Here is an 18,332-nt window from a genome sequence, read left to right as displayed (position 1 = left end):
TTACCTACATCATCGCACCATTACATTATCACTGTAACACTCCTCATGTTTCAAAAACATACATGGATAATGTTGCAGAATTTTGTAACATGGTCAAGTTGCAGATTTTTTTACAATATAGGTTAAGCCGTAGTGTTTTTTCAACAAAGGTTTTGTTACGGTTTTTTCCTTGCACCATAGGTCTTGTCGTAGAATTTTTTGTGATAAAAGTCTTGTTGCAAAAAAATTACAGAATATTTTCACAACAACAACCTTGTTGTAGAATTAATCAGTAACAAAACTGTTGTTGCAGAATTATTCTCTAACAGACCTGTTGTTACATAAATTTATAAAGATCTTCTCACAAGCAAAGCTACCCAAACGGGTTGTACCTGACGGGTCGGTCCGACTGCCCGCAGGCCAAGCACGACACGGGTTGGGTCCAACACGACTTAAACGGGCTGTGCCAGGCACGCGGCGCGCCTCGGGTCGTGCCTAGGCCTGGAGGTTGGGCACGCGGGCCGGCACGGCACGGTCCATTTAACATTTTATTATTTTTATATATATATGAGATAAAAAATAACCTAATAGATCAAAATCTATCCAAAACACAGCTTAATATATTAAAGTCGGCCCAAAAACAGCCTAATAGACCAAAAATCAGCCCAAATAGCAACCTAAAATAATAAAAAAAAAACTATCAGGCTAACGGGTCTGACGTGCCTACGGGCCGGCCCGTAGCCTCTGTGTCGTGCCTGGACCGGGAGGCTGCGTCGGTGGGCCGGCACGACACGGACCGACTAATAATCGGGCCTAGACGTGCCGTGGCTGGCACGATTGTGGCGGGCCGGCCCGTTTAGCCAGGATTACTCACAAGAGACGTACGTACGAGCCGAAGTTGTGCAACTATCTTAGATGGTCTTATGCAGGGCATGCTAAACATATCAGGCTACATGAACATGTGGTAGAAGATGAAGACGGTAAATGTTTGGGAGTAATACACCGGTAGATACTTAATCATCTTTTTATACTGTAATATATGTAATATATAGCGGGGAAACCCTATTTCGTCGATAGTCGCTTGTCCATCAACTCTAACAGCTGCCCGGGCCCATTTTGCCAGCTCGGACGCTTCCAAAATCTCCAATCGCCGGCACCTCGCCTAGGACTGACCGGGTCGACTGCACCGCGGCGGGTGAGCGTGTCGGAGCGGACCCGGATCTTCTCTTCTCGCAAGGAGGAGGAGGCGGAGGGTGGAAGCTTCTAGAACCAGCCGGCCGCGATGGGAGACGCCGCCTCCGCCGCGCAGCCTCCGCCCGCGGCGTCGCCCTCCTTCTCCTACCTGGCCGTGTTCGGCAACTGCCCGCTCATCGCCGCCGTTCTGGCCTTCGCCATCGCCCAGTCCATCAAGGTCTTCACCACATGGTATGCCTCTCTCTCGCGCCTCACCCGCCCTACCCCGGCATCCGGCGCCGCCGGCTGGATCTGAGCTCTCCGTCACGGGATCCGTGCGCGCGTGCTTAGGTACAAGGAGAACCGGTGGGACGCGAAGCAGCTGGTGGGGTCCGGAGGGATGCCGTCTTCGCACTCGGCCACCGTCACCGCGCTCGCAGTCGCGATCGGCCTACAGGAAGGGTTCAGCAGCTCGCTCTTCGCCACCGCTGCCATCTTCGCCTCTGTGGTTAGCGACGTTTCTCCGTTGATTGTTTCTAGCTGTTAGAAATGTCGGATCTTTCGATAATGGGCCGTCGATCTGACGAGTAGTACCCTTTTCTGGTAAATATAATTTGGCAAACCTACATCATTTCGTCCATTTCTTGGATCACTTCATTAGTTAATTCTAAGTCAAGATTGAAGTTTCAGTAGAAACCTAAAGACGGCATATCTTGGTTCAGTTATTAACAGAAAGTACAGTACATATGAGAAGAAAATGCAAGTAACTTAAATACCTGAAACCCGTGATTACATAGAGGACAATGGATGTGATTGGGCCATGGCGTAGCCATGGTGGTGATATTGTTTGACTGTGAAGATGTACTTGCGCCTATCGCACCTGAGACCTGACTTTGCTTAGTTTGCGAAGTTAAGCAAACAAGTACTTCCTCTATCCCAAAATAAGTGTCTCGAGCTTAGTACAATTTTGTACTAGAGTTAGTACAAAGATGAGACATTTATTTTGGGACGGAGGGAGTAGAAAGCAGGACAGTAGCGACTAGCGAGCATGAGGAAATCACCCCTACTTGTGCATATGTAGTACTGAAAATCAATCACGTGGATGAGTTCATTGCAAGGCACATCCATACAAACAGATAGGCTCGCCGCTTAATCACATGGCTGTATCATGTGTTTTTTTAACTCCCCTACATCTTGCATTGTGGTATCTCGACGAGCTGGTCTTTTTTGCTTATGATTCTATGTTCTTATTCTTCAGAAAATGCAGCACTTTGCATTATATATGCGCTACTGTTCGCTAAAGCCATCTTTTTTGGCATACAAATTTGCAGGTGATGTATGATGCTTTTGGTGTTAGGCTACATGCAGGAAGGCAAGCAGAGGTACAACCTAAAACCTTCAAATATATATAACCACTCAAAAATAAAATAATTTATGGAGGCAAAAGATTATGTCAAGGAATACTGGTAATACCAAACAACTTTATGAATGGCAAGTGGCAGCTCATTGCTAAAACTAGGGCCTCTTATTCGGCGTCAAAGGTGCACGCCTAGTTGGCTCGATGCCTGGAACAATCTAAACTTTGTTGCATTTTTTGGCATGTTGTAACACTTTGTAGTCTGCAGTACTAGCACCGTATGTACTTCCTTGCTTGTTTGTTGCTTGTGTGCACTTAAATAATTCATACAACAATCAATAACATTTTACTACAGAAGTCATTTGTAATCCGTGTCTTTAGCGAAAATTTGTGAACTGACCATGCTAGCAAAAATTTGTGAACCTAAGAGGCCATGCTATTATTAAGTCCATGTGTATAACCTGGGAAGCACCATAATTTTCTGTTGAGTATATATTTTTCTGCTCTTCTGGCGATGCTTCTATTGCCATTCAGCTATAACTTGTTTAAATAAATTCCTAGGTCTTGAATCAAATTGTGTACGAGTTACCATCAGAGCATCCACTTGCTGAAACAAGACCGTTGCGAGAGCTCATAGGACACACGCCTCCTCAGGTTTGATCTGTTGCTCCCTTATCAACCATGCTAAGGAAGATGAATGCCTAATTCTTCAACTAACACATGGTACTTGCACACAATTGCAAATAGGCTAATTAAGTAAATACAATGCATGAAGCGATTAGTCCCTGTTCCATCATATTTGCTTACCTGTTGAAAGTGCACGAAACCATGAGACATATTCAACATTCTTGGTCTCACATATGTAACACATTATTGACTCTGAGGTATCTTATCAGGTTTTTGCTGGCGCAGTGCTTGGATTTGCAGTAGCCACATTTACGGAAATGATGGCTGGGCTTGGTAACCGTGGTTGATTCTCTTGACAGGTGGATGCACGGTCTCCATAGCTTCAGCATTGCTTGCATTGAAGTATTAGAATACATACAGATTGGGTTTATGGTTTCAGGAGGCCAGCTTGTTCTAGATAATGCTTTTTGTATAGGCGTATTTATTTTGCTGCAATTCAGCTTCTTGAGAAAGAGAGAAATTGTCCCATTCTTTTGTAACTAACTGGTAAATTACCATTTTGTTATATTCTATGTTGTTGATGTGAAATTTGGTCTCTTGGTTGTTTGATCTTTTTCTGAATCAGTTGGTTCTAATTGAATAGAAGTATAAAACAATCGGAACCCTTTGGTACTTTGAAGTTTTCTGATTTGGTACAACGTACACGTGTGACAGTTTTCTTGATTGAAACCAAAGAGGGGCGAAAATGTGTTACTTCAAAGTTTCAAGTCTCAACGCAACTGTGTCAAACGCTTTGGCTATGTATTTCTTCAGTCAAGGACAGTGAAAAATTAAGAGCAAGTACAATAAGATGACATAAGCAGGTTATAAGGATTAAAATATTATATTCTTGCTTAGTTGGAGGAGAGAGAGGAGATAGAAGAAAAACGGGTTCTTGATGAGTAGCCAGCTGCAACACAAGACCCAAGACACTTTGTGAGATTATAAGGTGAGCCAACTACTACTAAAGTATTACACATCTAAAACTTAATATTGTATATGCCGGCTATTAGGTTGGCTCTATATGACATGGCAACTCCTTACAGCCGATTGTTGACTGTATTATTAACCATGCTCTGAGCGGAGGCCTGCTGCCTTTGTTGGGGATAAGCGCTGGGCGCCTAGGGTTAGTCAAAGGATGGCGGGTGAGAAACAAAGGAGAGCAAGGCTTTCTTACCCTACCTCACGACCCATCTTCCCCGACCTAGCGTTGTGGCTACATTCGACCGTAAGTTTATAGTCCGTTTCTCTTCTTTCTCCTCTCATTTCTCCTTCAAGTAAACAGAAATCTGATGTGATATCTCTTATAAACCGCTTATGTCATTCTATTGTACTTGCTCTTAAATTATCATTGTACTAAGCATAGGCACAACATTCATCGCCTAGGGCTTGAAGACACCGTTGTTAAGAATGAACATTTGTTAGCGAGCGAAACTGTTATTCCTACACAAACGATTTTTGGTAGGTGCATATTGTATGAATTTTGTGCAGCTTTAGATTTAGAGGATTTCTAGCATACTCCGTACATCACCGATCCGCAAAACTCGTTTACAATTTGCAGAAAAATGGCTTTGCGAATTGGTAGCGGAACTGGGAATATTCACGAATTCATCCTAGTCTGACGACTGGAACAAAGAGACACTGCTCGAGAACAATCGACAAAAGCATGGACAATAATAAACCCTGTCATTTTTACGTTCATTTAATTTAGTTCATGTATGATTTTATTATTGTTATATTCAAAACAAATCTTGTAATGGATTATACGTTTAATTTCTAGATTTGAATAATTATTGTAATTTGAATGATTGTTGTATCGTAATATTCAAATTTTATCATATTTTTATGTAATACTCCCACATTTCCGGCTCATCTAAAAAAATTCAGATTTTAGTGCTTTAAGTCTCAGGCCATAATTAATTCACAGAGTTTAGAAAAAGGAAATGAATGGCTATGCATGCATCGTTTTCTACATCCACCATGCAAGTCTAATAAGGCTGGCCATAGTGAGAGTAACTAAGGTAGTATCATATACTTGGGACTAGCAAATATGCTGATGTGGCAGACAATTAAAGAAGAGAGAGAGAGTTAGAGTAACATAGGTAGATACTATAACATGTTAAATGCAATGCTACTTTGTGTCATGCATGGCAATAAATAAGACCACATATGATACTAATTTATGATACTATGCACTATAAAGGTAGTATCATACAATAGTATCATATGCATGATACTACTGTATGTTATTTTCCACTATGACCAGCCTAAGAAGGAGGATGCTACATTTATTGTCTCAGAAATTGAATATGTGATAAATATTTCATTGACTAGTTAAAACTAATGTCATCCTTCACCTTAGTTGATGAAATTTTAGATTTAAACCCTATAAACCGGAAACGAGGGAGTACGATATATACGTGTCAAATTAAAAAAAACAATGTTTTGAGGATTGACGTGGGCTGCCCGCGCTAACCCTCAAAACACGTTTGTGCGGCCCTTATACTTATTTTAATGGTCGGGCCCTTATACTTATTTTAATGGTCGGGACAACTTTACACATCAGTAGATCCCCTCTATATAATCTTATAAAACTTTACAGGGATACTCCCTCCTTTTCGGTTTATAGGGCTCATCTCAAAAATTTCAGATTTCAATTATATTAGGCTCATTTTAAGTCTAATTAAGTTAAATTGCTTTAAGTCTCACGCCATATTTAATTCATAGAGTTCAGAGAAAGAAAATGAGTGATTATGCATGCATCATTTTCTACTACCTCTGTCACGGTTTAGAAGGCATGGTTAAATTTACGTGCATTTTCACAATAAACAAGGTTTGAGGCGCGCTACATTTACTCCTAGCAGCTAATTAGTACTCCGTTATACTACTTCTATATGCATGCGTAGTGTGAATGCTATTTTTTACACAACCAATCAATAGGTCCTAGACAATTTCCATGCACACCTTTTAAACCGTGACAGAGGGAGTACATCCACCATGCAAGTCCAATGAAAAGGAGGATGCTACATTTATTACCTTAAAATTGAATATGTGAAAAATATTTAATTGACTAGTTAAAACTAGTGTCATCCATTCATAATTCACCTTAATTGATGAGATTTCAGATTTAAGCCCTATAAACGAAAAAGGAGGGAGCAGTACTCAATTAGGACAAGCCTAGAACTTTCAATAGACTTGGTCAAAGTGAAAGATGTTTGACTTAGGACAAACCTAGAAATTCAATTTCCTTGGAATGGAGTGAGTACAGTACAAAGTAAGCCACGTTTGCTGACAACACCAAAACAAACCACAAGAAAAAGGCTTGAAGGACCCATCAGTCTAAATACGGATGAGAATCAGATATGTTTTCATGCATTACACCGCTAAGTATGCACACAAAATATGTTCACCATCCATCGCCTTCTGCACGGTGAGTTCCACAATTGTTCAAGCAGAAGCATGCACCCAAAATTCTCTACCTCAAATGCTGGGACAAGTATATTTCAAAAAATCATGTCCACGTCTTGTCTTTTCCCTAATGTGACACCACTACACAAGTGTGGAGTCTCACCGAAAAGTTGCCCACCTCGTCCTAACATCCAAAGGTTTCCTAAGCCAGTACATAATTCCTCCAGCACTGTTTACCGGTAGTACGAAGCCGTGATGCACAGCAGAACAGAGGCAGCTGCTGTAACAATCAATTCCTGAAAAAATAATTACAAGCATAAATTTAATACGGCAGAGGTAAGCATAAGATGATGCAGCCAAGGACCACAAGTGTGTCGAATCTGCAATCCGTAATCTAGCCAGCATGCATGTTGTTGACATGGAATGTTACCCTCCATGAACACAAATGTACAGATCAACTCAAAGATCACGATGGTCCTACAATATGGCTGATGCATCTACACAACAACAACAACAAAGCCTTTAGTCCCAAACAAGTTGGGGTAGGCTAGAGGTGAAGCCCATAAGATCTCGCGACCAACTCACGGTTCTCGCACATGGATAGCAAGCTTCCACGCACCCCTGTCCATGGCTAATACTTTGGTGATGCTCCAATCCTTTAGATCTCTCTTTAAGGACTCTCCCCATGTCCGGTCTACCCCGGCCTCTCTTGACATTATCAGTATGCTTTAGCCATCCGCTATGCACCAAGGCTTCTGGAGGCCTGCGTTGAATATGCCCAAACCATCTCAGACGATGTTGGACAAGCTTCTCTTCAATTGGCGCTACCCAACTCTATCTCGTATATCATCGTTCCATATTCGGTCCTTCCTTGTGTGGCCACACATCCATCTCAACATGCGCATCTCTGCCACCTAGCTGTTGCGCATGTCGCCTTTTAGTCGGCCAACACTCAAAGCCGTACAACATTGCGGGTCGAACAACCATCCTATAGAACTTGCCTTTTAGCTTTTGTGGCACCCTCTTGTCACAGAGAATGCCAGAAGCTTGACGCCACTTCAACCATCCGGCTTTAATTCGATGGTTCACATCTTCATCGATATCCCCATCCTTCTGCAACATTGACCCCAAATATTGAAAGGTGTCCTTCTGAGGCACCACCTGCCCATCAAGGCTAACATCCCACTCCTCCTCGTGTCTACTAGTACTGAAAGACACTAGTACTGAAAGCGCACCTCATGTACTCGGTCTTAGTTCTACTAAGTCTAAAACCTTTCGATTCCAAGGTTTGCCTCAATAACTCCAACTTCCTGTTGACCCCCGTCCGACTATCATCGACTAGCACCACATCGTCCGCAAAGAGCATACACCATGGGATATCTCCTTGTTATATCCCTTGTGACCTCATCCATCATCAATGCAAAAAGATCAGGGCTCAAAGCTGACCCCTGATGCAGTCCTATCTTAATCGAGAAGTCATCAGTGTCGCCATCACTTGTTCGAACACTTGTCACAACATTATCGTACATGTCCTTGATGAGGATAATGTACTTTGTTGGGGCTTTGTGTTTCTCCAAGGCCCACCACATAACATTCCATGGTATCTTATCATAGGCCTTCTCCAAGTCAATGAACACCATATGCAAGTCCTTCTTTTGCTCCCTATATCTCTCCATAAGTTGTCGTACCAAGAAAATGGCTTCCATTGTCGACCTCCCAACCTCCCAGGCATGAAACCAAACTGAATTTTGGTCACGCTTGTCATTCTTCTTAAGCGGTGCTCAATGACTTTCTCCCCATAGCTTCATTGTATGGCTCATCAATTTAATTCCACGGTAATTAGTACAACTCTGAACATCCCCCTTGTTCTTGAAGATTGTATGGCCTCTCCACACCTGAATGAGGATACAATCAGGGCCCATCGCCTTGCCTCCTTTCATCCTCTTTAAAGCCTCCTTGACCTCCGACTCCTGGATTTGCCACACAAAACACCTGCTAGTATCATCAAAGGAGTCGTCCAGATCAATGGTAGAGCTCTCACTCTCCCCATTGAACAACTTGTCAAAGTACTCCCGCCATCTCTGCTTAATCTCCTCGTTCTTCACCAGGAGTTGCTCTGCTCCGTCCTTGATGCACTTGATTTGGTCAACATCCCTCGTCTTCCTCTCTCGGATCTTGGCCATCTTATAGATGTTCCTTTCGCCTTCCTTCGTGTATAACAGTTGGTAGAGGTCCTCATACGCTCGACCCTTTGCTTCACTCACAGCTCACTTTGCGGCCTTCTTTGCCATCTTGTACTTCTCTATGTTGTCTACACTCCTATCCAGATATAGGCGTCTGATGCATCTACACACACTTCACATTTGATATGAATAAAGCTAGTGCACACTGATGTTAATTATACCTGGTAGTAATAAACAATCTGGGGAGTCTGCTGCCAAGATAACTCAACCACGTTAAGAGCTATTGTATAACCCTGAAAAGAATAGCAGACAGAATAGTCAACCAAAATGCAAATAAAAACTACGAGCGGTCATAGATAACATTGCAGCAGGAAAACCCGAGAAGAATCTAGCGGCAATGCACTGTGTAAGATAACACCACTGACCAGGGACGCAGCGAATACACATCCAAATATCAAACCCAAAGCGCGGAATACACGTTTTGCCATTCGTACCCCTCTTCCCTCAACCTCACCATACTCCTGCAGAAAGCACCAGAAAATATGATTATGTCAAAATCCTGAATACATATAAAATCCATGCAGACAACAATGGTTCAACACTGTACAGTAATGTGCTAATTACAGGCTAGTAAGTGACTATGAAATGGTCTCACATTATATATTGGAGTTATTGGTGGTTCAGTAACCCTCAGCTTCTGAAGTATTCTGTAGAAGAAAGCAAAACACAAGAACTGCAAAGGCTTCCAGTCCGCATTACCGATGATAGCAATGCAAACAACCTGCAATATAACTGAAATAAACATATTTTGCAAAATAAAGATACACTTCTAGTCAAGGAATAAATATCCAGACATAATTTCCTTTGCCCAAATAGATGCATTCGAACCTTGGGCACACAAGATGAGGAAAATATCAACACATTAGATTTTGATATGTTAGGCCTTAACAAATTGGCCAGGGAGACATATGAGCATTTAGACAAAGAACAAATTGAAGAGATTCAGAGAGGTATTCATAGCATCCAATATTTAATAAGGGCAATTTAATGGAAACATTACCCAAAGAACACAAAATGAGAAGTATTGAACACCAGGCTTTTAGGCTAATACGGCATCTACTTTTAACTAGGAGGATGGGGTCATTTCTTAACTGATAATAACAACACTAAATTAACATGCATGCAGAAATTTCAATGCAAGCTCAAACATTACAACTAATCCTAAGTATATTTTAGAGTTGGTAACTTCAAATCAATCGAATTTCTTATAAGAATAATCATATGGACGTGATAGCCACAATAACCAGAAAGTAGACAATGAAAAGCATAAAAACGTGATAACGAATAGACCAGTAATAGCTAGGAATGCGTTAAGACCATACAGTTGCTGCTGATATTGCCATATTTATGCGCACATCCTTTACTGCTGATTTGGAGGGTCTGCAAGATGCATAAATTCATCAATAGTATTAACTTCACATGCGTGCTGTTGTTTACTTCAAATTACAAGTGCTTGGTGCACATATCCTTGTCAATAAAAATGTTGTGCTGTCCATATGGAATAAGAGTATTGGTTTTTGGTATCAAATTAAATGAATGCTTGTGGGATAGGCCTGCTTGTCATGCTGACTTGCTGAGTTAAAATTGCCCAGCAACATTTTCATGACGACATTCATGAGTAATAAAGATAATGAATTTGCCATTTTCATAACGTGCATCATATAAATAAAATGAACCCAGAAAAATAATTTCGATGGAACAAGGAAATAGAAATTCCTTATACTGAACTCGAGTTAAATGTACCTGGGTCCCCAAGGAACTATTGGTTGATTGTCAGCATACTTGATATCCTTTGATACCTGACATTCAGAAAGTAAATGAGACAAGTAATGAAGAAAATCATATTAAGTGGAGAACATCAGTAGGAAAGGACTTAGATGGTTTCAACCTACAAGTCTATCCATCTGTACACTTCCTAGGATATTTACAACTTTTGACTGACAATGCCTTCTAGAGGATATGTTTTGTTACTCCATTTTATCCTTCTACTCCTACCAATAGGATATATAATAAAAATATCTACATATGGTAACTAATGCAATGTGAATCTTGTAACTTGTGAATGTCCCAAGTATGAAAATCAGCATCCATGCACGCCATAACAGCCAACCTGAACCGATCCATATGTAACTCCCTTCTTCCTATACTGCAGCTGCTGCATCATCACAGTGTCATACGCTTTCTCCAGCTGAAATCCCAATAGCTCCACCATTAGCGCACCACAACAAACTAATAAGGCGTGCAAGCCAAAATCACGCAATCAGTCAATCTTCAATACACCGCATAACCTTGGCCAAGAAGTCCTCATCTCCTGTCTCCTCTGCTTCCTTGCGCTTCCTCTTGTATGCTAGTTTCATGTTGTCGAAACTATCGAGTGGGGTAATGCCCAGAATCTAACACCCAAACAGCCCAAAATCAAAATACAGGTTCGGCAAGTGCACAATATTAGATAGAAATCTGGCCATGTAGCCATTTCACCGTCTACCTCATAAGAGCTCTCATCGTCGCTGAAGTCAGCGGCCCCTGCCGCAGCCGCCGCATTCACGGCCACCCCACATCTCCTCGGGGACGCCGACGCCAAGAGCCTTCAGTTCCCGGCAAGAATTAAAAAGATTAACCGCGTCCAGCCATAAAATCCTCAAGAAAATAGCGAGAAAAAAGGGCGAGGTGGTACGGGATTACCGCAGCGACCGAGGGATGGCGGGCTGGCCGGCGCGACGGGGGAGCGGGAAGAAGGCGCGGCGCGACAGGGGAGAGACGAGCGCCGGGGCGAACACGGCCGGTGCGGCAGCGGTCGCCGTCGCGGCCGCCATTGGTAGTGGTGGGTTCTGGTGCGTAGGGTTTCAGAGCCTCTGCGCGACGCGACGGCGAGGAGACGGCGAAGCAGCCGGCGAGTCCTATCTGGGTCGTTCCGGACGGTGGGGTTGGGGCGCCTCAGTTGGGCCTTTGCGGGCTCTTCCGTAGCTCTAAACGGGCCGGCTCAGTTGACGGTCCACGTCAGTGTGGCGGTAACCACCGTGACCGTGGGCTCCCGGCTTCGAGTCGGATCCCTTGGCGGTTGTGGGTTAGCCGCCACGCATAATAAACTGGCACCGGGAAGAAAAGGGAAAAAAAAAATCCTCCAAATTCGTTTGTGTGCGTTCCCCTCTCTCCTCGTCTCTCGTTATCTCGCCGCCGTTCGTCCCCGCCGCCGCGTAGCGCCGGCGAGACTAGGAGAGGCAGGCGCCATGGCCACCGCTTCAGGTGAGTCGGTCTTTCCGAAACCCTAACCCTATTTCGGTTCTCGCCGGTTCGGATTTCGCATCGTGAACCGCGGGGACTCTATCCGATTTTAGATCCGGGGGATAGTCTGCGGCAGAATTGGTTTTCGATTCGAAGGGAATTAGGGTTTCTGTGGGAGCCGCGCGGGTTTTTCGTTCCTTAATTTGTTGACCGGTGTGTCGAATTTCCGTCGACAGTTACCTTATTGATGTGATTTTTTGCGTTCATGGCAGTATCGTTCAAGTCTCGTGAGGACCACCGGAAGCAGCTCGAGCTTGAGGAGGCGCGTAAGGCGGGGCTCGCCCCTGCCGAAGTCGACGAGGATGGAAATGAGATTAACCCTCACATCCCGCAGTATATGTCCTCGGCCCCATGGTATCTCAACGCCGAGAAGCCGGTAAGTTGTTGTGTGCCCTGTTAAAATTCTAGTTTCTGCGGTGGGGGTGATTTGGTTAGTGGATCCCTGACTCTGTATTGGTTGGATGGGTTTCAGAGTTTGAAGCATCAGCGGAAATGGAAATCGGATCCGAATTACACAAAAGCGTGGTACGATAGGGGTGCCAGGCTTTTCCAGGCCAACAAATACAGAAAAGGCGCTTGCGAAAAGTAAGTGCGGTGTTCAACTCATGCTGCTAATTTTCGTCCAGCATTGATGCTCAATGTTACGTGGATTTTCTTGTTAGTCCTTGCCGCGACTTGTGTAATGAAGTCCCCAAAGACATTATACTTAGCATGGATGTTCTTTAGACTCTGTAGTCAAGCATTTCTTACAGATAATGTCTCTTGATATTTCAGCTGTGGAGCCATGACTCACACTAAGAAGGCATGCATGGATCGACCTCGGAATGTTGGAGCTAAATATACTAATATGAATATAGCACCGGATGAGAAAGTTGAGTCGTTTGAGCTTGACTATGATGGAAAGCGTGACCGTTGGAATGGTTATGACACATCGACCTACACTCGTGTTATCCAAGATTATGAAGCTAGAGAAGAGGCCAGGAAAAAGTTCCTCAAAGAACAACAGCTCAAGAAGCTCGAGGAGAAGGATGGTGAGCAGGATGGTGAGAATGTGGCCAGTGAAGAGGATGAAGAAGATGGCCTGAAGATAGATGAGGCTAAAGTTGATGAGAGCGCTCAAATGGATTTCGCTAAGGTAGAGAAACGTGTGCGCACGACAGGTGGTGGAAGCACTGGAACTGTGAGGTATGTCCTTGTTGGAAACAAATGTTGTCCCTTGAAAATTCCAGATTATATTTGGTCGTGTGAACCTGAGGTGAATGAAGAATCAGTTCTAATGCATATGCTTATTATTGATCTTCACAGGAATTTGCGTATAAGAGAAGACACTGCAAAGTATCTTCTGAATCTTGATGTGAACTCTGCGTATTATGATCCGAAAACCCGCTCCATGCGTGAGGATCCTTTGCCAGATGCAGACCCCAATGATAAATTCTATGTGGTAAGTGACAAAGAACATACAAGTTATATTCCTTACACTGTTAAAAGTTGCGTCAAATCTCCTCCTTGTTACGCTATCAGCTTCAGTATTCTGATATATTATTATGATGCAGGGTGATAACCAAAATAGACTTAGTGGACAAGCTCTGGAGTTCAAGCAACTCAATGTCCATGCATGGGAGGCTTTTGACAAGGGGCAGGATTTCCATATGCAAGCAGCCCCATCTCAAGCTGAACTACTGTACAAGAGTTTCAAGATCAAGAAGGAGAAGTTGAAATCTGAAAGCAAGGACAAAATTATGGAGAAGTATGGGAATGCTGCATCTGACGAACCAATCCCTCGTGAGCTTCTTCTTGGGCAAAGTGAGAAAGAGATTGAGTATGACCGGACTGGTCGCATAATCAAAGGACAGGTTGGTACATAATACTGAGTGTTAATTCTATACCTTTATAGTCATTTGCTGTTCTTCTGTTGCTATGATGTGAGGTTGTGATTTGATTATAATGTTCTGAAGATTCACATCAATTATATGGTGTGAACAATCTTCTGTGTAACTGTTCTCTTAACATCACACCATATAGTACCCCGGGGTTTCACTATAGATGATTTTATATGCACTGTTAGAATCCTACCATGAGAAGGCCAGCTAACTGCAGCGGGTTGCATAAAAAATGATGATAATACTGATTTTTGTTATATGCAGTCATATTGGATACCAAAAATAACCATGCGTCTCCTATTAACTTCTCAAAATAAGATGATTACTGTCAATTTTGACCAATTAACTTAGAATGTAGTTTTCTAGAGATCTCATGTCATGTGAGTTGTGACTACCATATATTGGGTATTGCTTTGTCATTTAAAATAAATTTAGAACTGAATTTTCTTTTACTTGATTGATGCCAGCTATTTTGTTACCACAGTTAAGATTGGATGCTATCATTCTAGTTCAGCTGTTCACACTATTTCTCCGTCTTGATGTCTAATGTATATTGAAAATTTATTCTACAGGATGTAGCTCTTCCTAAGAGCAAATATGAAGAGGATGTCCTAATTAATAACCACACAACAGTGTGGGGTTCTTGGTGGAAAGATCATCAATGGGGCTATAAGTGCTGCAAGCAGACTATTAAAAATAGTTACTGCACGGGCCTTGCTGGAATCGAGGCTGCTGAAGCATCAGCTGATTTGATGAGGGAAAATATGGCCCGCAAGGAGGCTGCTGAAGGTGTGTTGTTGAGCAATTATTTTGGCTTATATTTGTGCATGCCTAAATAATATTGCACTGTAAAGTGGAAAAAAAATCATGAAATGATATCTTTAGCACAGTCATAGGATAAAACCATTGCTGTTGAAAAAAAGCACCAAATTGCATTAAATATTAGATCATGCTATTGTCAACTGTGCAGTGATCTGTTTTGTGAGAGAAGAAGGTCCTGTTTATCTGAAACTTGTCCTAGTTAAGAAAGTATTCCCAGATTTCAGTTTATTCATGTTAGCTTAGTTTATTATACTGTTAAATCAACTGAGGTGTTACTCTACCATGGTCATGAACGACTCAATCAAGTTAACATGAATTACTTGGTGCAGAGGAACCTGTACGACAAGAAGAGAAGAAACTAGCCACTTGGGGAACAGATATTCCTCAGGATCTTGTTCTGGACCAGAAGTTGCTTGAGGAATCCTTAAAGAAGGTTAGCATCTCTTATTCATCCACCTTTGCATCTTCTTTGTTGATTCATTGTTGCTGGTGCTGAAGTTTTTCCTTTTTGTATATAGGAGGCAAAGAGGAAGAAGGAAGAGATGGATGAAAGAAAGAGGAAGTACAATGTGAAGTGGAACGACGAGGTCACTGCGGAAGACATGGAGGCCTACCGTATGACGAGAGTCCGTCATGACGATCCTATGAAAGATTTTCTCAATTAGGCGTTCATGTCCCTGGTTGCGTGGCAGCTGTTGTGTGATGCAAGTGTAAGCTGGCTACACCTGAACCCCTGTCTGTCCATCCTTTGGCGGATTGTCAGTGTTTGTATTCTCGGCCATCTCTAGGAAGACAGGATGGGATGGCATGCTAGTTTGTGAGTTACTGATGTTGTGAAGTACAGATATGATCGCGTGATGTCCAAAAGCAGAACGAAGTTTGTTCTCATATATGTTCTTTGTAACCTCCTGGTAACCATGGCATACGCCCACTTATATGGATATTTGTACTGGTCATGAGTAATAAGTTTTTGTTTAGATCTTCAGGTCGCATGCTTTATTTTCCGTGGAAGAAATGATCGGTGACATCAACTCAGGCTGTGTTTTCTGTTGTCTATCAATGTAAATATCATCATTTTACAGTCAAGTTGCACATAAAAAAAAATGACTCATTGCCCAGGGTCATTACAAACAATTCACAGTCAAATCTAAAACTTAGGATTAGTCCAACCTGCAGTTTGTCATCTCAAGGGCGCTAGCCTGTTTGGCACACAAATTTGCTGCAAAGTTTGTCGATCGGAAGATATACCGAATAATAAAGAACGAACAAGTTCCCTAATTTCATCTAAGATAGGCGCCACAATAATGGTCCGGTATAGTACGAAGTTACACAATTTTTTTGTTCTCATCTTTTGATATTGTAATGAATACCAACAGTACACGTACTTCCATGCGATCAACGAATGCTACAACCCTACATACATACAAGACGAAAACCAAGCTCTACAATCCTATATACAAGACGAAAGCCAAGCTCCCAATCGAAACCAAACATTTATCAAGCCGCAAACCAAACCAAGCTATAGCTAATCTAACGCATCCTCGTGGCTAATTAACTACATCCATGAGGGGATCGGTTATTTTAGCATGATGGTTGTCACAGGCCTCTTGCAAGCATGGCCTGGAGTTCCTCGGCCGACCTCTGGCTCTGCAGCCTCATCTCCTCCCTGAAGTTCCTGATGAACATCTCGGCCCTCAAGTCCACCTCCCCCATCCCGACGCCTCCTCTGCCCGGGCTCAGCAAGAAGCCCCTCACGCCGAGGCTCTTGGCGGCCACAGCCGCCCCACGTGCACCGGTAGCAGCGGCGACGCCATGCACGCGAGCCTTGTTCGCACCGCCGGCTGGACGTGAGGGTTTGCTGGTGCTGGGCTGCTCCTCGTGCACGACGCTGAGGCCCTTGGGCTGGCTGTAGAGCTCGTCCACGTAGACCGGCGCGAAGCTCATGTGGTCCCCGCGCTGCACGGACGGCAGGGGCGGCGCCGGCGCGCGCCGACGGTGGCCGCCGAGCCGCCCCGTGGCCGACCACCGGACGCGTAGGACGGTGCGGCGGAGCTTGGTGTGCGCGGCGGCGGCGAGGCCAGCGCACTTGCGCCACCACCGCCACGGCTGCCTGCTGCCGCTTATCCTCGACGACGAGGAGGTGTGCACGGCGAAGCAGGACATGGCTAATCCGGGCAGGTGGCTAGCTAGCTACTCTGGAAGTGATCTACGGGATTGAGAGACAAGATCAGGAGACTAGATTGTTGTGTGGAGTGTGTGTGTGTGTGCAGGGGACACCAGCACGGGAGGGCGTGAGCCGGCTCTTTGTAGTTGTAGCGTGGGCTGGCTGGCTGGCTGGCGTGAGGAGTAAAGGCCGCGTCGGATAGCTTTCGGCGGTTGGGGCGGGTAAGACTCACGCTATGTGGTTGACTCCCACCACCTTTCTCCTTTGTTGGGTTTGGCTCTGGGGGTTGGCATGCCATGGCCTCGCTTTGCTTGCTTCCGTCTTCACTGATTCTCCTTTTCCTTAACGGAGGGGGTTGCGATGCTATCGCATGCCTGCCAGGAACTAGATTCTGCTGTGGCCCTGCGGGGGCACCATATATCATGTCGCTCTCATAATAATCATAAACGAATACTCCTCCTTATTCTGCTGTGGCCCTGCGAGTACATGTTACGTATTTCTGCTAATATCCAAAATTATCCTTCGAGAATTTCATTCACTTACCTGATGTTATACTATTAAGGAATTGAAGAGCTAGCTAGCGTGGCAGCGCCAAGTAGCAATCCTGTGTGGATCTGTGCTGGCTGCCCCTGTTCATGTGGACAGAGGGAGTAGCAGAGGCTAAGGCGAGTGCAACACACTCAAAGCGTCACACGCCTTCACCTCCTGGCTTAGAGCAAGCAAAGAAAGAGCGGCCACCGCCCACCGGCCTCCTCTGGGAACAGAATCCGTAAATTCCTCCCTTGGTCAGTTTCTTACTGTATGCTTGCAGATTAATTATTCTTTGGCGTGGTCAGTAGTACGAGGTTATCTCGGAGGCGAAGGTTGTTAAAGGTGGTGAGGACACTAGCTCGTTAGCTCAGGAGCGTTGCTCAGTTTGCCTTTGCTAGCTTCGGTTGAAAAGCTTGACGCACTGCACTGCAATTTGGTACGAATCGCCAAGAATTCTGACAACTTCTCATGCATGTTGATCGAAGAGCGCTCTTGCCAGGAAAAGGAGAAGAGAAGAGAATATCGCGTTCTTTCAAAAAATAAGAAAACATCGCGTGGTCAAGGAGGAAGCTTCTCTTCATTTCCTAGGGAACAAATCCCTCTCCTCGACTCGTCCCAACTTGCAACAAAAGGGTGGATTCCTTCTTGCTGGCTGGTTGCTTGAAAGCTAAGGGAATGTTGGAGGAATAGGCCGTCGCTTTACTCGCTTCCAACAAATCAGCAAGAGATGGTAGCTCAGGCAATTAATCCTCTAACTCCAAGCATTGTGGTAATATGTGGATTGTTTGCTTGCCCAAGGAAATTGTTCATATATTAAGGGGAGTGTG

General features: G+C 43.9%; 4 protein-coding genes across 5 annotated transcripts; 2 read left to right on the top strand and 2 right to left on the bottom strand.

The window, feature by feature from the left end:
* Positions 1–1,053: 1,053 nt before the first annotated feature.
* Positions 1,054–3,724, top strand: LOC123407577 (uncharacterized membrane protein YuiD-like). Of its 2 annotated transcripts, none has more exons than XM_045100743.1 (5): positions 1,054–1,404; positions 1,504–1,660; positions 2,484–2,534; positions 3,071–3,163; positions 3,406–3,724. In XM_045100743.1, the coding sequence occupies exons 1-5, from the start codon at positions 1,262–1,264 to the stop codon at positions 3,481–3,483; spliced, it is 522 nt and encodes a 173-aa protein (XP_044956678.1). In that variant the 5' UTR covers positions 1,054–1,261; the 3' UTR covers positions 3,484–3,724. The 2 variants fall into 2 exon arrangements, with proteins under 2 accessions (XP_044956678.1, XP_044956679.1); XM_045100744.1 differs by having other exon boundaries at positions 1,144–1,404; positions 3,422–3,724.
* A 2,671-nt stretch (positions 3,725–6,395) lies between these two features.
* LOC123407576 lies at positions 6,396–11,741 on the bottom strand. Its single transcript, XM_045100742.1, has 10 exons — positions 11,509–11,741; positions 11,312–11,411; positions 11,115–11,219; positions 10,937–11,014; positions 10,570–10,625; positions 10,149–10,206; positions 9,422–9,547; positions 9,192–9,287; positions 8,988–9,059; positions 6,396–6,879 (listed from the first exon to the last, which is right to left on the bottom strand). Exons 1-10 carry the CDS (start codon positions 11,637–11,639, stop codon positions 6,817–6,819), a joined length of 885 nt encoding a protein of 294 aa, XP_044956677.1. The 5' UTR covers positions 11,640–11,741; the 3' UTR covers positions 6,396–6,816.
* A 143-nt stretch (positions 11,742–11,884) lies between these two features.
* LOC123407575 (pre-mRNA-splicing factor SLU7) lies at positions 11,885–15,787 on the top strand. The gene is made up of 9 exons (XM_045100741.1): positions 11,885–12,069; positions 12,321–12,484; positions 12,581–12,693; positions 12,883–13,293; positions 13,414–13,549; positions 13,662–13,961; positions 14,561–14,777; positions 15,140–15,243; positions 15,329–15,787. Exons 1-9 carry the CDS (start codon positions 12,054–12,056, stop codon positions 15,473–15,475), a joined length of 1,608 nt encoding a protein of 535 aa, XP_044956676.1. The 5' UTR covers positions 11,885–12,053; the 3' UTR covers positions 15,476–15,787.
* A 348-nt stretch (positions 15,788–16,135) lies between these two features.
* LOC123407574 lies at positions 16,136–17,293 on the bottom strand. Its single transcript, XM_045100740.1, has one exon. It carries the CDS (start codon positions 16,971–16,973, stop codon positions 16,407–16,409), a length of 567 nt encoding a protein of 188 aa, XP_044956675.1. The 5' UTR covers positions 16,974–17,293; the 3' UTR covers positions 16,136–16,406.
* Positions 17,294–18,332: the final 1,039 nt, after the last annotated feature.

This window comes from Hordeum vulgare, chromosome 7H (assembly GCF_904849725.1).
Source record: "Hordeum vulgare subsp. vulgare chromosome 7H, MorexV3_pseudomolecules_assembly, whole genome shotgun sequence".
Classification (NCBI taxonomy): Eukaryota; Viridiplantae; Streptophyta; class Magnoliopsida; order Poales; family Poaceae; genus Hordeum; species Hordeum vulgare.
This window is presented reverse-complemented; position numbering and strand designations above follow the sequence as displayed.